The sequence below is a fragment of the Epinephelus fuscoguttatus genome, linkage group LG4 (genome assembly GCF_011397635.1).
Source record: "Epinephelus fuscoguttatus linkage group LG4, E.fuscoguttatus.final_Chr_v1".
Taxonomy (NCBI): Eukaryota; Metazoa; Chordata; class Actinopteri; order Perciformes; family Serranidae; genus Epinephelus; species Epinephelus fuscoguttatus.
This window is the reverse complement of record NC_064755.1, coordinates 45,597,024-45,616,007: the sequence shown is the minus strand read 5'-3', so window position 1 is coordinate 45,616,007 and position 18,984 is coordinate 45,597,024. Positions and strand designations below refer to the sequence as shown.

At 37.6% G+C, this 18,984-nt stretch overlaps 1 protein-coding gene across 4 annotated transcripts in view; it reads left to right on the top strand.

The window, feature by feature from the left end:
* The window catches only part of ptprz1a (protein tyrosine phosphatase receptor type Z1a), a 132,551-nt gene that overhangs the window by 109,335 nt on the left and 4,232 nt on the right, over nucleotides 1-18,984 (top strand). For all 4 annotated transcript variants that reach the window (XM_049574193.1, XM_049574192.1, XM_049574194.1 and 1 more), the window contains 11 exons: nucleotides 1,472-1,568; nucleotides 3,117-3,199; nucleotides 4,919-5,053; nucleotides 5,624-5,758; nucleotides 6,089-6,252; nucleotides 6,345-6,480; nucleotides 8,051-8,197; nucleotides 8,331-8,424; nucleotides 8,583-8,656; nucleotides 8,858-8,989; nucleotides 12,940-13,098. In XM_049574193.1, coding sequence (XP_049430150.1) covers nucleotides 1,472-1,568; nucleotides 3,117-3,199; nucleotides 4,919-5,053; nucleotides 5,624-5,758; nucleotides 6,089-6,252; nucleotides 6,345-6,480; nucleotides 8,051-8,197; nucleotides 8,331-8,424; nucleotides 8,583-8,656; nucleotides 8,858-8,989; nucleotides 12,940-13,098 — 1,356 coding nt within the window. The remainder of the gene's footprint in view (nucleotides 1-1,471; nucleotides 1,569-3,116; nucleotides 3,200-4,918; nucleotides 5,054-5,623; nucleotides 5,759-6,088; nucleotides 6,253-6,344; nucleotides 6,481-8,050; nucleotides 8,198-8,330; nucleotides 8,425-8,582; nucleotides 8,657-8,857; nucleotides 8,990-12,939; nucleotides 13,099-18,984) is intronic.

Here is an 18,984-nt window from a genome sequence, read left to right as displayed (position 1 = left end):
CTGCTGTGGACTGTTTCCCCAGGAGCGGAGCGGACAGCAGCTCTGAGACGGACCATTGGTTAGCAGCTGTGGCAACTCAAATTTAGCCGGTGGAAACTCCCTAGTGCCAGGCGTCACAGTGGGGCTCGTGGCCAGCTGCAGTGTTGGGTCTAACCTGTGTAACCGCAGCAACAGAAAGTTTGCTGATCTGGCAGGGAGTCTGGTCTGGGGATTGTGCTGGCTGGATTCAGGTTGCTGTGGCCACTGACCGTCTCCAGAGCTGCTACCTGCTCTCTTCCTGGAGGGGGGGTCTGTATCAGCGAGAAGTGAGGCGGAGGACACATTGTGATTCCAGCCAACGTTAGCGACATAAACGTGAACTTGAAGCCGCAGCTGTGGCTCTAGTTAGCAGAAGGCTAAACTCTTAGCCAATATTGACACTATTTCATTTCATTTATTGTCAGACTCTATTTTTGATAAGTCCGTCTTTCTTTTTTGGATTGATTTGAAGTGTCAACAGTTGTTACAGTTGTTGTTCAATGCTGCAATAGCATTGAATCAGGCTTTCACTGCAGGGTCTTGCACACACATCTGCATTTGTAGAGCAGCCAATAGGAGCACCCTCTCTCTGAAATGTCCTGTGAATCGTCAAAGTCTCCTGTCAGGCTCGATTTTCTAAAGCCTGAAAACAGAGCCAAGAGGAGGTGCAGAAGTTTGGTTTTCTCTCAGACCACTTGAATTACAAATGTTTAAAGGTTATTATGGGATTGACACTAACATGAGCCACCTACCTCCGTTTTAGGTTGAAATATGACAATTAAAATATCCACACAGACAGTTTAAGTCCAACTTTTTTTAAAAGTTTTAAAACTCTCTGCATTTAGATTTGTACCTCCATCAAGGTGAATTTTGTTGTTGTGCTATAAAAAAGTAGAAGAGTTTTCATATAAAAAACTTAGATAATCTTTCAAAGTTATTGTGATCTGAGCACAGTAGATGTTTTGTACCTGACTGAGGTTAAACCTGAATACTTTTTTGACTTTTGAGGTTCCCACAAAAATGTGTCCTTGGCACCGAGTATCAAAAACTGTCGGGTGCTGAACATTATTGCGATAATCATGTTGACTCGTTCTTTGATCAGATAGTTCCTGAGTTAAATCAGAACTTTTTAGACTGTGTTTTATTCAGAGTTCATGTGCAGCTGCTTGTGGTCAGACAACATTTAACACTACTGCTGTTGGGTTTTTTTTTAAAGGATTTTGTAGAAAAACTTGTCTTTTAGTCTCAAAGTCAAGTACTGGAAAATGTTAATGATATTTAACAGTTAATATTTCTTCTTGTGTAAAATGTCAACTCTGACCAGCAACAGACCTGTCAAACAAATGGATCTATAGGAGCAAAACCTTGAAACTTTGTCTGTGTGTGTGTGTGTGTGTGTGTGTGTGTGTGTGTGTGTGTGTGTGTGTGTGTGTGTGTGTGTGTGTGTGTTCAGGAGGTTCAGTCGTGCGCGGTGGACATGGGGATGACGACTGACAGCTCCAACCATCCTGACAACAAGACTAAAAACAGATATAGTAACATCCTCGCCTGTGAGTACGCTTCAGCTTTGACACACCAATGATTTCACACAAAATTTCACACAGATGTCGAACAGGATAAAATGATGGTGGGACACCATTTTATGTCCAAAAGGTTGACTTCACTGTGACATCATAATGTTCTGCAAAATCACTTTTCTGGCCTCAGAAGAGTATCTCAGGAACAGAAGGGGAGACATTTGGTCAGATACTGAATTGGTGACTCTAATCTTGGGTCTCCACCTTGAAACTGTGCTGATTGTAGGCTGCAGATCTTCTGAGCTGCTGGGTTGAAGACGTGTGTGAAGCATCCATGTTTTAACATTTGTAGCTTCTTTGCATCAGCATCCATATTTGAAGTATTGTCAGCTGTCATGGCTACATATGAGTCTGAACACACATGGATGTAAACTATAACTGCAACTTGTCTACAACCACCAGGCAGTAATTCAAGTTAAAGACTCATGTCTTCAGTAGGAAACAATGGGCTTGGAGCTTAGAGCCACAGACAGGAAGTCAGAAAGTGTTAAGAGAAGAACTAACTAACTGATAATAAGAGTCTCAAATTAACCCTAGGCCAGTGTTGGTCAGTAACGCGTTACAGTAATATTACTACTTTTTCCTGTAGTAGGAGTAGTGTAACTAATTACTAATAAGATTTCAGCAATAACAGTACAGTTACCCCAAAACTGAACAACTAGTTACAACGTTACTTTTGTAATCACATTACTACTGACTTGAAACACAACCTCACACATCAGCGGACTCATTCTACTAATCGTCATACTGTGCAGGCTCGTCATGAAGCAGCAAGCTAGTTTGGAAGATGGCAACATTTACCTTAGCAGCTGGAAATATTCCCATTACTTTGACTCTGTCAGGAGGAAAGATGACAAGAACACTGTTGCTGCAGATAGAACTGAAACTCTTGACACTGCGAAAAACACGTCCTCAAACCTGCGTTGTGAAACACCTCGGCTACTGTGATAGACAGCACAATAATGTGAAGCCACAGGATAACACCCCGCCAAAAGTGAGCCCTCCTCGGCCGCAGAGGTCGGCTGTAGCTCTACACTGGCTAAACAACCAAACCTGGATTTTACTCGTGGACAGCTGCAGCTACAGAGAAGTAATGAAGTTTGCGGTGGATGAAATGTTGCTCCACAAGTGACTCTCCATCTGTCAGGTGTAGCTTTGGACATATACTGGTCACAGGCAACTGAAGACCCCTGGGTAAAATAAAAATAAATCATTTGCATGATATCTATCCTTGGGTACACTCACCAGCGATTACCCAACATTCACACACAGGCACACATCTGAATTTTGGGGTGATACACAATAACCAGTTTTATGGTGTGTAACTGAAAAGTAATATAATAAGTGGTGTAGTGAATTACTATCTGCAGGGAGTAATAAGTAACGTAGTATTTTTGCTTTTGAAAACAGTAATGAGAAATTAGTGAGCCCAACTGTGCCCCAGACCTAGACTTTATTTGAAAAGAACATAAAGTGTTTAACGATTTAATCTGATCACACATTCTTCTTTTTGTGTCTCAGATGACCACAGCCGAGTGCGACTCTCGCCGCAAACTGACAAAGACGGGAAGACGAGGGATTACATCAACGCAAACTACGTGGATGTAAGGCACTCTCTGTTTCCAGCCTGTTTTTTCAGTTTCAATCTGAGCTTCATACAAACCGAGGCCTTCCTCTTCACCCTGAGCTTCGCTCCTGTCAATCACACAGTCAGATTTATTATTTTATCTTCATTCACAGATCCACTCCACTTTTCCCTCTGTCTTCCTAAAGTCAGTACGCCCCCTGCAAAATCCAAACCTATTCATGACATACCTTTTCTGTTGTCAGTGGGGACTCGCGAGGCTCTCCATTATACTTTTCACAGCACCATAAAATTTCAGCGTTCGGCGTTTTGTGAAAGGCAGAGGCGACACACAAAACAAAAACCCTGACTGTCACGGCCTCTTTGGAGAGCCGACGTACAGGTTACAAAGTTGGTAAAAGCATGTCGAGGATCTCTCCAGCTCACACTTTTGTCTGCGCCACAGTGCGAAGGCAGCATGACGCTGTCAGTCATGTGAAGGTTATTTGACTATTAAAGCGGGTGATTGAATGCTGCCCTCTGCTGAAAACAAGGGACACTTTCTCTCGAGTGCTGGCCTTAAAGGGACCTTGTGGAGTTTTCTTTCAAACAGACAAAAGTCATATTTATGTTCAGTGTTAATCACCAAAATGCACTGTGTGAATCCTTGAGCTCTAACGATTTGTTGAATGCATTGCCCCCCCTCATGAAACATTAGCAAAGTCAAAAAATGTAAGTATTATAAACCCAGCATTGCTGACGTCCGTGTTTGTTAGAAAGCATTCTTCTTCTTCTCTGACATATAACATCTATATTATGATATGAGACTGCACAGCCAAAATATTGAAGCCACTGGCGGGTGAAGTGAATAACACTGATCATCCTGTTACTGTGCAATGTTCTGCTGGAAAACCTTGGGTCCTGGCATTCATGTGGATGCTACTTAATGTGCTTCACCCACTTGATCACCACTGCAGACAACATAAACCCCCTCACGGCAACAGCACTGGTCTTTGTCAGTGGCCCCCCAGCAGGACAGTGCACCATGACACACCATGAAGCTGCTCAGGAATGACCCCAGGGATGGGACAAAGTGCTCAAGGTGTCGACTTTGCCTCCAAATACCCCAGATCCCAATCTGATTGAACATTTGATGAATGTGCTGGTACCCCAGAGGTACCTGGCTCTGACCTGTTAAGGCATGGACACAGGACCTCTGGAAGTGTCCCTTAGTGTCTAGCACCAGGGCTTTAGCTTCAGATCTTTTGAGTCCTGTGGGATGTGAGGTGGGGTGCCGGCACGTCTGGCAGATGTTTGATCAAATTGGGGTTCAGGAAATTTGGAGGCCAGGTTAATGCTTGAGCTCTTTGTCATGTTGATTGGGTCATTCCTGAGCAGTTTCTGTGGTGTGGTGTGGTGTATTGTCCTGCTGGGGGGCCACAGCTTCTGGGGAATGGAATTACCATGAGGGGGGGTACGTGGTCTGCACTGGTGTTTAAGTGGGTGGAGAATGTCAGAGCCCAAGGTTTCCCCGCAGAACATTGCACTGTAACAAGATGATCAATGTTGTTCACTTCACCTGTCAGTGGTTTGAATGTTTTGGCTGATCAGTGTATGTCCTCTTAGTTTTTGGATATTGTGTTGAATTGCTTGAATGAAAGAATCATCAGGTCAAATTGTAAATTTGTCAAACACTTTGTTATATGTAACTGATAACATTTACACAGAAGTTTATAAAAGCCGCCGTGTGTTTCCTCAGGGTTTCAAGAAGCCGCGGGCGTACATCGCAGCTCAGGGTCCTCTGAGGTCGAGCACTGAGGACTTCTGGAGGATGATCTGGGAGCAAAACGTCTGCGTCATCGTCATGATCACCAACCTGGTGGAGAAAGGAAGAGTGAGTGACCAGATCTCAATTACACACACTTAACTTACATTCATGTTTGTGATGTGAAACATTCCTGGACATTTATTGATCCTTCATAGATAATCCGAGGCTGCATCTGATACTGACAGTCTGGAGTCATGGTGGTTATTGTTCACATATATATTCTAATACTTCCAACCAGGTCTTTACTATAATATTTTTTAAAATCCAGCTTTAATTATCTTTTAGTCCCTTTTTAAAAAATTACAAACATGAAATATTCCAGAGTGAAAAGCTGACACTTTTTAATTTTATTTGTTTATGGTCAAAAAATAGATAAATAAAATAAATAGTTTTATTATATGTAAACATCATAGAGAATATTAAATGAGATTAAACTGAGTGAGAACAATTTAATATAAATTTTAGTTTTTCATTTTAATGTTGGCCGACAGTTTGCTTTCCTAAACCTGAAAATAAAAGTAGAGACTGGTTTAACATTCAAGTATATACTCATTTTTATTCACATAAAATAAAGACAAAATCTCATTTGCATTTTCATCATAATTCCTAATATTTGATGTGTTCACGTCTCCTCAGAGGAAGTGTGATCAGTACTGGCCGGTGGAGGTGCAGGAGGAGTTCGGCAGCTTCCTGGTGACGATGAAGAGCAGCAGAGTGCTCGCCTACTACACCCACAGGACCTTCACTGTCAGGAACACACACGCCAAGAAGGTGTGTTAAAATCTTACTGTTTATTAGCAGATCAGGGACACTAAAAGTTCTCTGGACATGTTAACATTAAAAGTAACATAGAGCACTTCCGTCCCCTCATATGTTGTTGTTGTTGTTGTTGTTGTTGTTTTCCCACACAGGAGATCATAATCACTGATACAGATTAGTTCAATATGTTTCACCAAAACTCAGCTGTGCTCTCCAGCTTTGTTTCATCCACATCTTCTGAGTTGTGATAAATGTCAAGGAATTTTCTGAACTCTCTTCTTTAACGTTTCTAATCTTATACAGACCTTGATTTTAATTATTCCTTTTTGGTTGCACCTTTAGGGCTCTCAGAAGGGGCGAAGCAATGAGCGGACGGTGACTCAGTACCATTACACCCAGTGGCCGGACATGGGCGTCCCAGAGTTTGCGCTACCACTTCTCAGCTTCGTCCGCAAGTCGTCCAAAGCCATGACAGATGACATGGGGCCGATGGTGGTGCACTGCAGGTAAGATCTGATCACGCTTTGGTTTCACTTTTAGCCTCACATCGGTAAATCCTGGATTCACCTCGTTTTTTTTTTTTCTCGTTGCTGTGCAGCGCCGGCGTGGGGCGGACGGGCACATACGTGGTCCTGGACAGCATGCTGAAGCAGATGAGAGACGAAAGCACCGTCAACATCACAGGATTCCTCAAACACATCCGCAAACAGAGGAACTATCTGGTTCAGACAGAGGTCAGAGGTCAACTTGTCTGTCTGTCCACACACATCCACACAGTTGTTCGGTCGCCAGTGTTACAACAGGCTGGAGTTTGAACCATAGAGTGTAGAACTGGATGTAGCCACCGTGACTTCACCCATTGGTTTGTGGACTAACATAAAGAAGCCTCGAGTTGTTGTTGTCTGTCGCCATCTTGGATTTTTGGAGTGAGAAGTATATTTGGACGTTAGGGTGGATCTGACACATTTTGATGCCGCGTTAGCAACTTGTATACAATTTGACCTTTTTTTTTTTTTGCAACTAATGGAGTCGCCCCCTGCTGGCCATTAGAAAGGATGCAGATTTTTTTTTTTTTTTAAAGATATTTTTTGGGGGCATTTTTAAGCCTTTAATTGATAGGACAGACAAGCATGAAAGGGGGGGAGAGAGAGAGGGAGTGACATGCAGCAAAGGGCCACAGGCTGGAGTCCAACCCGGGCCGCTGCGGCAACAGCCTTGTACATGGGGCGCCTGCTCTACCACTAAGCCACCGACGCCCCAGGATGCAGGTTTAAGGCACTTCCCTGTTGGCCTCGCTTGTCAGACCTGGAGGCTACGTCCACTCGTATTCAGTCTGTAGTTTTAACCCAGTCAGCATCTTCACGCAAAACACAGCTGCATCAAAACTGGGATCATTACAGTTGAAAAGTAAAAGTTAATTAACATGTTGAAATATAATAATTTTTAACGTTAGCAGCGTGGTTTTAAGAAGGCTGAAAAATCTCAACAACTGTACAATGGATAGCCAGGACATTTTATTCAGACATTCATGGTTACCAGAGGATGAACCCTGCTCACTTTGGTGAACCTCTAACGTTTCCTGTAGCGCTGCCATGAGATTTACATTTGGGGTTTTTTGTAAAATCAGCTATTTAATGGATTGCCAGGAAAGTTGGTACTGACATTCATTTTCCCTTCAAGATAAATGCCAATAGCATTGGTGATTTCCTGAATTGTCATCAAGCACCATATTTAATTTTGTCCAGTAATTAAGTTTATGAAAATACTATGGATGTTCTCATTGGCCCCAGCAGTGCTTTGTGTTTAATTCTGTTAAACAAATGTTTGCATGCTAACAAGCTAAACAAAATTTGTGAGCATAGTAAATATTATCACGTTAACATTGTCATCATGAGGATGTTGTTGCAACATTCAACAGTAAAAGTGCAGGGAAGCGGCAGTATACACAAAATCTAATTATTAAAATGTTAGTCCAGTTTAAATATGGATGTATGGAAGTCTTTTGGGCTGCAAATAGATAAGCAAAGCGTCCCTTATAAAGACTTCAGGGAATTAATTTGAATGTTTGATACTTAAAATATAGATTTCTTCTTGGAGTAGCCCTTTGCCCACAAATAATTTCAAATTCAGTCTTTATCTGACATGTAACCTCTCAGTCAGTGCATGTAGAATAATGACGAAGGATTATCATTCTGATTTCTGAACAGACGGTGCCTGTATGACTCACAATGAACGACATAAATACTCATTTACTATACAAAAAGGGTGATTAGACTTCTTCAGTGTATCTGTCTCCTCCTGCAGGAACAGTATGTTTTTATCCACGATGCCTTGGTAGAAGCCATCTTATCCGGAGAGACGGAGGTGGCGGCAGCTCACCTGCACAGGTACGTGGATGAGCTGCTGATCCCGGGGCCTGCTGGGAGGACGCACCTGGACAAACAGTTCAAGGTGAGCAGCTCGGTGAACTGTTCTCTGTGCTCACTGGACGACTGCTGAAGCTTCATGAGTCACTAAAACAGAATCTCAAATATGTGTCTTGTCTGTGTTGGTTTATACTGTCACTAACAGATGTTTTCCACAGCTGGTTTGTCACTCTGGAGCAAAGGAGTGCGACTCCTCTGCAGCGCTGCAGGACTGCAACCGCACCAAGAACAGAAACTGCTCTCTGGTACCTGGTGAGTCCCAAGTGTTTGACAGTTAAGGAGCTGTAGCGCCTAAAGAAAAAGGAGACATCAGTTAGCCTGATGTATAGGACAGGCTAAGAAAGGACACTGCTGCATGACTCTGAAATGTTTATCAAGAGTTAACTCTTATTTTCTATCTGTCTTTGCAGTTGAGAGGTCACGAGTACGCCTGTCTACGACGGCGGGGGAAACGTCAGACTACATTAATGCGTCGTACATCGCAGTAAGAGCAAACTTTAAATCTTTTCCAGAGTCAGGTGAGGAGATCAGTTTCAGTTTAATCACAGAGAAACGGTTTTCTCATCTGACTCTGAGTGAGACGACCAACTAAATGAATAAATAAATCAGCCCAGTCACTATGTGAAAGTAAAAAACAATAAAACATGAACATCTTTGATCCTGAGTTGTGGTTCTGTTCCTGCAGGGTTACAGGCAGAGCAATGAGTTCATCATCACCCAGAATCCTTTATCTGGCACCATAAAGGACTTCTGGAGGATGATATGGGACCACAACGCCCAGGTCATTGTGTCACTGCCTGGGACGCCATCAGGCGAGGTGAGGAAATCATCGTTATGTGTTATGTGTGTTTGTGCGGAGTCTGTACACTTTAATTGAAAAGAATTAGTTAAACATTTTGGGAAACGCACCTTGTCAGACCAAAGAGTCCGGGGGAGCTCCCCAAAAACGAAATACCTTCAAAGGCTTTTTCTGTGATGCATTCACACCTCCAACAGGAACGCTGAAGTGACGTAAACCACCTATTGAAGACATTGCATTGCACTTTGGCGAGCCAGAATTGCTTTGTATTTGCACCGCTGCTCAGTAAAGCCTTGACTTCATTGTGAGTCATGTTGGTTAAGATTCTCAGTAATCCAGATCCTGGTCATCCTGCCAGTACTATATCATAGGCAACTGGACTTGCTTGAGTTTCTTGAAGACATTTCACGTCTCATCCAAGAGGCCTCTTCAGTTTTAATGGTCTGGTGCTGTGGTGGGGGGTTGTGTTGGTTGATAGGTCACAAAACACCAGCCTTTCCTCTGGAACGTTTCCCAGGAGGTCCTGAGGTGTTTGGAACATGTAAGCTGAAATTTGGGTCATTTAAAGGTATGTCCCCAACCTAAGCACAGCAACTTTACATGTCTAAACTTAACCTCCACAACTTTATGCTAAGAAGTAATTTTACGTTAAATACATAAGGTCATTAGTGGGGCGCAAATTCGTAGAATATCATACAAACCATTGTGTGTGCATTTTCGTAGGATACTATACAAAGTGTTGTATGTATGGGGTGCCGTTTGTAAAGTGTCTCACGCTGAAAATAACATCAACATTTTGCCACATTTAGCTTCAAACAATGTTTAAAAAAGTATTGTGATTTTTTTAACGTCACCTTTTACCACATTTACAGCAATATTTGTTAACTTAGAAATATATTAAATAGTTAAATCTAAATATTAAATGTCGCACCTAAATGTTAAATGTTAAATCTAAATCTAAATCTAAATGTTAAATCTAAATGCTAAATCTAAATCTAAATGTTAAATCTAAATATTAAATATAAATATAAATGTTAAATCTAAATGCTAAATATAAATCTAAATGTTAAATGTTAAATCTAAATGTTCTGGGTGAAACTAAATATTTAGCTAATATACAAATTCACACTGCCGGTCACCGGAAGTACCAAAATAAAAGCTCAAGATGGTCAGACTGTGTTTATAGAATCAAATAATGAATTAAAACCAACTTATCGGGGGAAATGAACACTTGAACACACATTAGCTCGATAATAACTACCTAAAATAACAAGAAACATGTTTGGAGAAATTTTATTTGACGTGTACTTTGAGTTGTTAGTGTCCCTTCGGAGGGACTATTAACCTAAGCTAAGCTAACAACCGTTAGCGCTTAACCCTGTTAGCAGTGTCTGTAATGACTCATTAACTCTTAAACAGTCCGTGAAAAAAATATTTTTTTCCAGCGGATGTCTTAGTTACAACATGATTGAGCTAGCAAAGCAGTTTTGTGTTGCGATGTGTGGTATTTATTCAGTTTTGGGAAATCACGATGTCTAGAAAGCATCAGTGGCTGCAGCAGCAGCAAAGCTAACATCAGGACGTCATCTCTTAAAAGCCTCCCGTTGTCGGATACGACATTAAACTACTCCAGTTAGCTCAATTATGTTGTAACTAAGACATCCGCTGGAAAAAATATTTTTTTTCACGGACCGTTTAGAGTTAATGAGTCACTACAGACACCGCTAACGGGGGTAACAGCTAACAGTTAGCCCCGCTAATCTACAATAACCATGTTATTAATTTCAGAATGTGTTTGTAATGTTTGTTCAATCATAGTGTTTATAGGCTTTACAAACACCAGATTAGTCTAAACGGCAATATAGTGATGTGAAAAATGTGAGATATGCACATATATATATATATATATATATATATATATATATATGTAGCTAAACTCCGCTGGTTTTCTACCTGGAAGTATTTGTAAACAACAAGGTGATTCCCTCTGAAGGGACACTAACAACTCAAAGTACACATCAAATAAAATTTCTCCAAACACGTTTCTTGTTATTTTAGGTAGTTATTATCACGCTAATGTATGTTCAAGTGTCCATTTCCCCGATAAGTTGGTTTTAATTCATTATTTGATTCTATAAACACAGTCTGAGCATCTCGAGCTTTTATTTTGGTACTTCCGGTGACCGGCAGTGTGAATTTGCATATTAGCTAAATATTTAGTTTCACCCAGAACATTTAGATTTAACATTTAACATTTAGATTTATATTTATATTTAGCATTTAGATTTAACATTTATATTTAGATTTATATTTAATATTTAGATTTAACATTTAGATTTAGCATTTAGATTTAACATTTAACATTTAGGTGCCACATTTAATATTTAGATTTAACTATTTAATATATTTCTAAGTTAACAAATATTGCTGTAAATGTGGTAAAAGGTGACATTAAAAAATTCACCACACTTTTTTAAACATTGTTTGAAGCTAAATGTGGCAAAATGTTGATGTTGTTTTAAGCGTGAGACACTTTACAAACAGCACCCCATATGTATGGGGTTACAGTACAGTAGTATGTCAGTAGATGAATAAAATAACTCAGCCCAAAGTTCATCTCAGCCAAAATTTAATGTCTATCTGACATAAGGGTCCAACATTTTTCTGACATCACATTGATGTCCGGTGCTAGCTGAGTAGCAGCCAGTTATCACCAACACTGCTTTTAAGAGCTTTTTATTCTCTTTCAGCTCATTAGTTTGGTCTTCCAACCAGCAAGTGCTCTTATCAATCTTGTTTCCAGCAGCAGCAGGCGGCTGTTTTTCACCCAAAAAGTTTTGAAAATCTCATTGTGCACACCTGCCAAGCACCAAATGGCACAGATACAAAATTAAATACTAGCTGATGAACATAGTCGTGCATTTAGCAGCTAACAGAAGAGATTTTAATCTCAGGAGCTGGTGGAGACCAAAAACAGAGCTAAAAGAGAGCGCAGAATCGGCCATCATGTGTGTTGGTAGGGTGGACCCATGTAACCCTAACGACACACATGATGGCAGGATGCGTCAACAACTCACATATGACCTTAACGACTCTGTAAAAGTTCACACCCTCACAGAGTTCAAAGCCTGCGACTCCGCACCAGTCATCTAGAACTCAAGCAAGTCCAGTTGCCTACGATATAGCACTCTCCTCCCTGCCATCTCCAGCATAAAGAGCTGTCCCTTAGTCTGAGCTTGTATAATTTTGATGGTGTCCAGTTGACTCTGTTCTAGACCTTACATTGTATGAGTCTAGTTTTAAGATCGCTGGACATCTTTCTGGCATTTTTTAACATCAGAGTCCACTCCTGCATATGATGTGCCCAGCTCGGACTCCCACACCCCTTTGTTATTGAGCTGTGCAGAAACATCAAGTACTAATGTGATGCTTCGTGTCCTGCCTCAAATATCTGAAGTGTCTACGTGAGAATATCTGCAGTAAGGGGTGGAGTGAAACCAGATCAAGATATTTGGACAAGAAGGTGTCTCATTTGTAAGCAACGCCAAAACTGATGTTAAGGTAGCACAAAGGACTCCTTGAGGTTATTGAAAGACCTAATTAATTTAGCTCTAAATTAGGCTTTTTAAATGGAGTGATGACAAGGCGACTACTGGGGCTGACCATCTTCAAGAGACGGAGTTTTCCCTGTTCTGCCCATTCTGCCGACATGGCATACACGCAGCATTAACACACAGACATGAGAATGATATCCATCGACTCATATCTCTCAGAAAAGAAGTAAATAAGAGTATTTCCCAAAATGTTGAAGTATTCCTCTAACATTCACAAAAGCACGTTTGTTTGTGTAGGTCGTTGCTCCTCTGTCATCTCGTGTCACTCTGGTGTTGCAGGATGATTCATTTCAGTCTCTCCTGTTGTTGGAGCAAAGTGTGATGTAACCATCTGTGGATGTCCTGTGTTATTAGACGGAGGAGGAGGAGGTGGAGCTGTGTGTCACCTGGCCCCGTAAAGGGCAGCCAATCAGCTATGAGACGTTCACTGTCACTCAGAGGGGTGAGAATCACATCTGTCTGACCAACGAGGACATGCTGGTGGTCCAGGAATACGTACTGGAAGCTACGCAGGTTAGTGCAACTTTATGACAGCTTTAAAAATCACTGGAAACAGGTGATGGTAATACATTGTCATGATATAAGAACAAATATTAGCTGCAGCTTCCATGAAATGTTCTGATCCCAGTCTTGCACAGGAAAAGTTCAAACATAAAACAAGACATTTCAAACGGCCAAGTTGTTGACTTGATTGCAGAACATAATTCCCCACAACTCTCACAAGGTGTCACCAGTTGTCATGCAGCCAGTATCTCTGTGAGGGGGCCCAGTTTGACGCAGCAGACAGCTAGTGTAATCAATGTATCTATTGGAGGGGAAATTATTGAAATGGACCGCTGATGTTTAAAATATGATGCATTGATTTCAATGACATGTTCATTGTATTTATTGTGAACTGTACTATTGCATCTGTCTTGACTCTTTAGAGATTATTTATTTCCCCATACTATACTATGATGTTTGATGTATAATGTTATCACTTTTTTCAACATACTATACTATGACATTTTTATACTGGCATTTTTATCACTTTTTTCGACATACTATACTATGACTTTTTTCGACATACTATACTATGACTTTTTTTGACATGCTATACTATGACTTTTTTTTCCACTTTTTTCGACATGCTATACTATGACTTTTTCCACTTTTTTCAACATACTATACTATGACTTTTTTCGACATGCTATACTATGACTTTTTTTTCCACTTTTTTCGACATGCTATACTATGACTTTTTTTTCCACTTTTTTCAACATACTATACTATGACATTTTTATACTATGACATTTTTATCACTTTTTTCGACATACTATACTATGACTTTTTTCAACATACTATACTATGACTTTTTCCACTTTTTTCAACATACTATACTATGACTTTTTTCGACATGCTATACTATGACATTTTTATACTATGACATTTTTATCACTTTTTTCGACATACTATACTATGACTTTTTTCAACATACTATACTATGACTTTTTTCAACATGCTATACTATGAGTTTTTCACTTTTTTCAACATACTATACTATGACTTTTTTTCCCACTTTTTTCGACATGCAATACCATGACTTTTTTTCCACTTTTTTCAACATACTATACTATGACTTTTTTCGACATGCTATATTATGACTTTTTTTTTCACTTTTTTCGACATGCTATACTATGACTTTTTTCGACATGCTATACTATGACGTTTTTATCACTTTTTTCGACATGCTATACTATGACTTTTTTCGACATGCTATACTATGACTTTTTTATCACTTTTTTCGACATGCTATACTATGACTTTTTTATCACTTTTTTCGACATGCTATACTATGACGTTTTTATCACTTTTTTCGACATGCTATACTATGACTTTTTTCACCATACTATACTATGACTTTTTTCAACATGCTATACTATGACGTTTTTATCACTTTTTTCGACATGCTATACTATGACTTTTTTTCACTTTTTTCAACATACTATACTATGACTTTTTTCGACATGCTATACTATGACTTTTTTCACCATACTATACTATGACTTTTTTCGACATGCTATACTATGACGTTTTTATCACTTTTTTCGACATGCTATACTATGACTTTTTTTCACTTTTTTCAACATACTATACTATGACTTTTTTCGACATGCTATACTATGACTTTTTTCACCATACTATACTATGACTTTTTTCGACATGCTATACTATGACGTTTTTATCACTTTTTTCGACATGCTATACTATGACGTTTTTATCACTTTTTTCAACATGCTATACTATGACTTTTTTTCACTTTTTTCAACATACTATACTATGACTTTTTTCGACATGCTATACTATGACGTTTTTATCACTTTTTTCAACATGCTATACTATGACTTTTTTTCACTTTTTTCAACATACTATACTATGACTTTTTTCGACATGCTATACTATGACTTTTTTCACCATACTATACTATGACTTTTTTCGACATGCTATACTATGACGTTTTTATCACTTTTTTCGACATGCTATACTATGACGTTTTTATCACTTTTTTCAACATACTATACTATGACTTTTTTCGACATGCTATACTATGACGTTTTTATCACTTTTTTCAACATGCTATACTATGACTTTTTTTCCCACTTTTTTCAACATACTATACTATGACATTTTTATCACTTTTTTCGACATGCTATACTGACATTTTTATCACTTTTTTCAACATGCTATACTATGACTTTTTTTCCACTTTTTTCAACATACTATACTATGACATTTTTATCACTTTTTTCGACATGCTATACTGACATTTTTATCACTTTTTTCAACATGCTATACTATGACGTTTTTATCACTTTTTTCAATATACTATACTATGACTTTTTTCGACATGCTATACTATGACTTTTTTCACTTTTTTCGACATGCTATACTATGACTTTTTTCCACTTTTTTCAACATACTATACTATGACTTTTTTTCCACTTTTTTCAACATGCTATACTATGACATTTTTCACTTTTTTCAACATGCTATACTATGACTTTTTTCACTTTTTTCGACATGCAATACCATGACTTTTTTTCCACTTTTTTCAACATACTATACTATGACTTTTTTCGACATGCTATACTATGACTTTTTTCGACATGCTATACTATGACTTTTTTCGACATGCTATACTATGACTTTTTTCAACATACTATACTATGACTTTTTTATCACTTTTTTCGACATGCTATACTATGACATTTTTCACTTTTTTCAACATGCTATACTATGACTTTTTTCACTTTTTTCGACATGCAATACCATGACTTTTTTTCCACTTTTTTCAACATACTATACTATGACTTTTTTCGACATGCTATACTATGACTTTTTTTTTTCACTTTTTTCGACATGCTATACTATGACTTTTTTCACCATACTATACTATGACTTTTTTCGACATGCTATACTATGACGTTTTTATCACTTTTTTCAACATACTATACTATGACTTTTTTCAACATACTATACTATGACTTTTTTCACTTTTTTCAACATGCTATACTATGACTTTTTTCCACTTTTTTCAACATACTATACTATGACTTTTTTTTCCACTTTTTTCAACATACTATACTATGACTTTTTTCACTTTTTTCGACATGCAATACCATGACTTTTTTTCCACTTTTTTCAACATACTATACTATGACTTTTTTCGACATGCTATACTATGACTTTTTTTTTTCACTTTTTTCGACATGCTATACTATGACTTTTTTCGACATGCTATACTATGACGTTTTTATCACTTTTTTCGACATGCTATACTATGACTTTTTTCACTTTTTTCAGCATACTATACTATGAGGTTTTTATCACTTTTTTCGACATGCTATACTATGAGGTTTTTTTGACATGATATACTATGACATTTTTATCACTTTTTCCAACATACTACAGTATACTATGATGTTTTTATAGCTTTTATCAACATGCTATACTATGACTTTTTTTCGACATACTATACTTTGTCATTTTTTTTCACTTTTTTCGACATGCTATACTATGACTTTTTTATCACTTTTTTCGACATGCTATACTATGACGTTTTTATCACTTTTTTCGACATGCTATACTATGACTTTTTTCGACATGCTATACTATGAATTTTTTCACAATAATATACTATGACGTTTTTATAGCTTTTTCAACATGCTATACTGACATACTATACTTTGTCATTTTTTTTCACTTTTTTCGACATGCTATACTATGACTTTTTTATCACTTTTTTCGACATGCTATACTATGACGTTTTTATCACTTTTTTCGACATGCTATACTATGACTTTTTTCGACATGCTATACTATGACTTTTTTATCACTTTTTTCGACATGCTATACTATGACGTTTTTATAACTTTTTTCGACATGCTATACTATGACTTTTTTCACCATACTATACTATGACTTTTTTCGACATGCTATACTATGACTTTTTTATCACTTTTTTCGACATGCTATACTATGACGTTTTTATCACTTTTTTCGACATGCTATACTATGACTTTTTTCACCATACTATACTATGACTTTTTTCAACATGCTATACTATGACGTTTTTATCACTTTTTTCGACATGCTATACTATGACTTTTTTCGACATGCTATACTATGACTTTTTTCACCATACTATACTATGACTTTTTTCGACATGCTATACTATGACGTTTTTATCACTTTTTTCGACATGCTATACTATGACTTTTTTCAACATGCTATACTATGACGTTTTTATCACTTTTTTCGACATGCTATACTATGACTTTTTTCACCATACTATACTATGACTTTTTTCGACATGCTATACTATGACGTTTTTATCACTTTTTTCGACATGCTATACTATGACTTTTTTCACCATACTATACTATGACTTTTTTCGACATGCTATACTATGACGTTTTTATCACTTTTTTCAACATACTATACTATGACTTTTTTTCCCACTTTTTTCAACATACTATACTATGACTTTTTTTCCACTTTTTTCAACATACTATACTATGACTTTTTTCAACATGCTATACTATGACGTTTTTATCACTTTTTTCAACATACTATACTATGACTTTTTTCACTTTTTTCAACATGCTATACTATGACTTTTTTTCCACTTTTTTCAACATACTATGCTATGACTTTTTTATCACTTTTTTCGACATGCTATACTATGACATTTTTCACTTTTTTCAACATGCTATACTATGACTTTTTTCACTTTTTTCAACATGCTATACTATGACTTTTTTCACTTTTTTCAACATGCTATACTATGACTTTTTTTCCACTTTTTTCAACATACTATACTATGACTTTTTTCGACATGCTATACTATGACTTTTTTTTTTTCACTTTTTTCGACATGCTATACTATGACTTTTTTCACCATACTATACTATGACTTTTTTCGACATGCTATACTATGACTTTTTTCACCATACTATACTATGACTTTTTTTTCCACTTTTTTCGACATGCTATACTATGACTTTTTTCACCATACTATACTATGACTTTTTTCGACATGCTATACTATGACGTTTTTATCACTTTTTTCGACATGCTATACTATGACTTTTTTCACTTTTTTCAGCATACTATACTATGAGGTTTTTATCACTTTTTTCGACATGCTATACTATGAGGTTTTTTTGACATGATATACTATGACATTTTTATCACTTTTTCCAACATACTACAGTATACTATGATGTTTTTATAGCTTTTATCAACATGCTATACTATGACTTTTTTTCGACATACTATACTTTGTCATTTTTTTTCACTTTTTTCGACATGCTATACTATGCTGGGGGTTTTCTTTTCTGGATATACCATACTTTGTTGTTTGTTTCACATTTTTTGACATACTATACTTCTGTGACTTTCTTATTCATTTTTTTTCCTGTTCATTTATTTTCTTATTTATTTTAATGATATATGTGTTAGGAACCCAAAAAAGCTCCTTACCAAACGTCTATATGTTTCAGTCAGTGAAACATATTAAAAGAAGAGTCCAGGAGTCGCACAAAATATTATTCAGTTCATTTAAAAAAAGGGTGACCACTAAACAGATCAAAATAACCAAACGAAGTCTACTAACAAAGAGACTGACGGGCCGGCTGGAATGAATAAAAGGAAGGGAAGACACCCAGACTAACCAATGGAGGGTTGTAGGATCTGAGCTCTCCCTTCTAACTTAAACCACCAGAACAACTAAACCTAACAGAAATAAAGCTGTGAAAATAAAACTACCTGATGTACCAAAAAGAACATGAACAGAAAAATAACAAAGGCAAAAGTATAGATCATGTCACATGTTATCATATGAATAGTGGGGGGAGG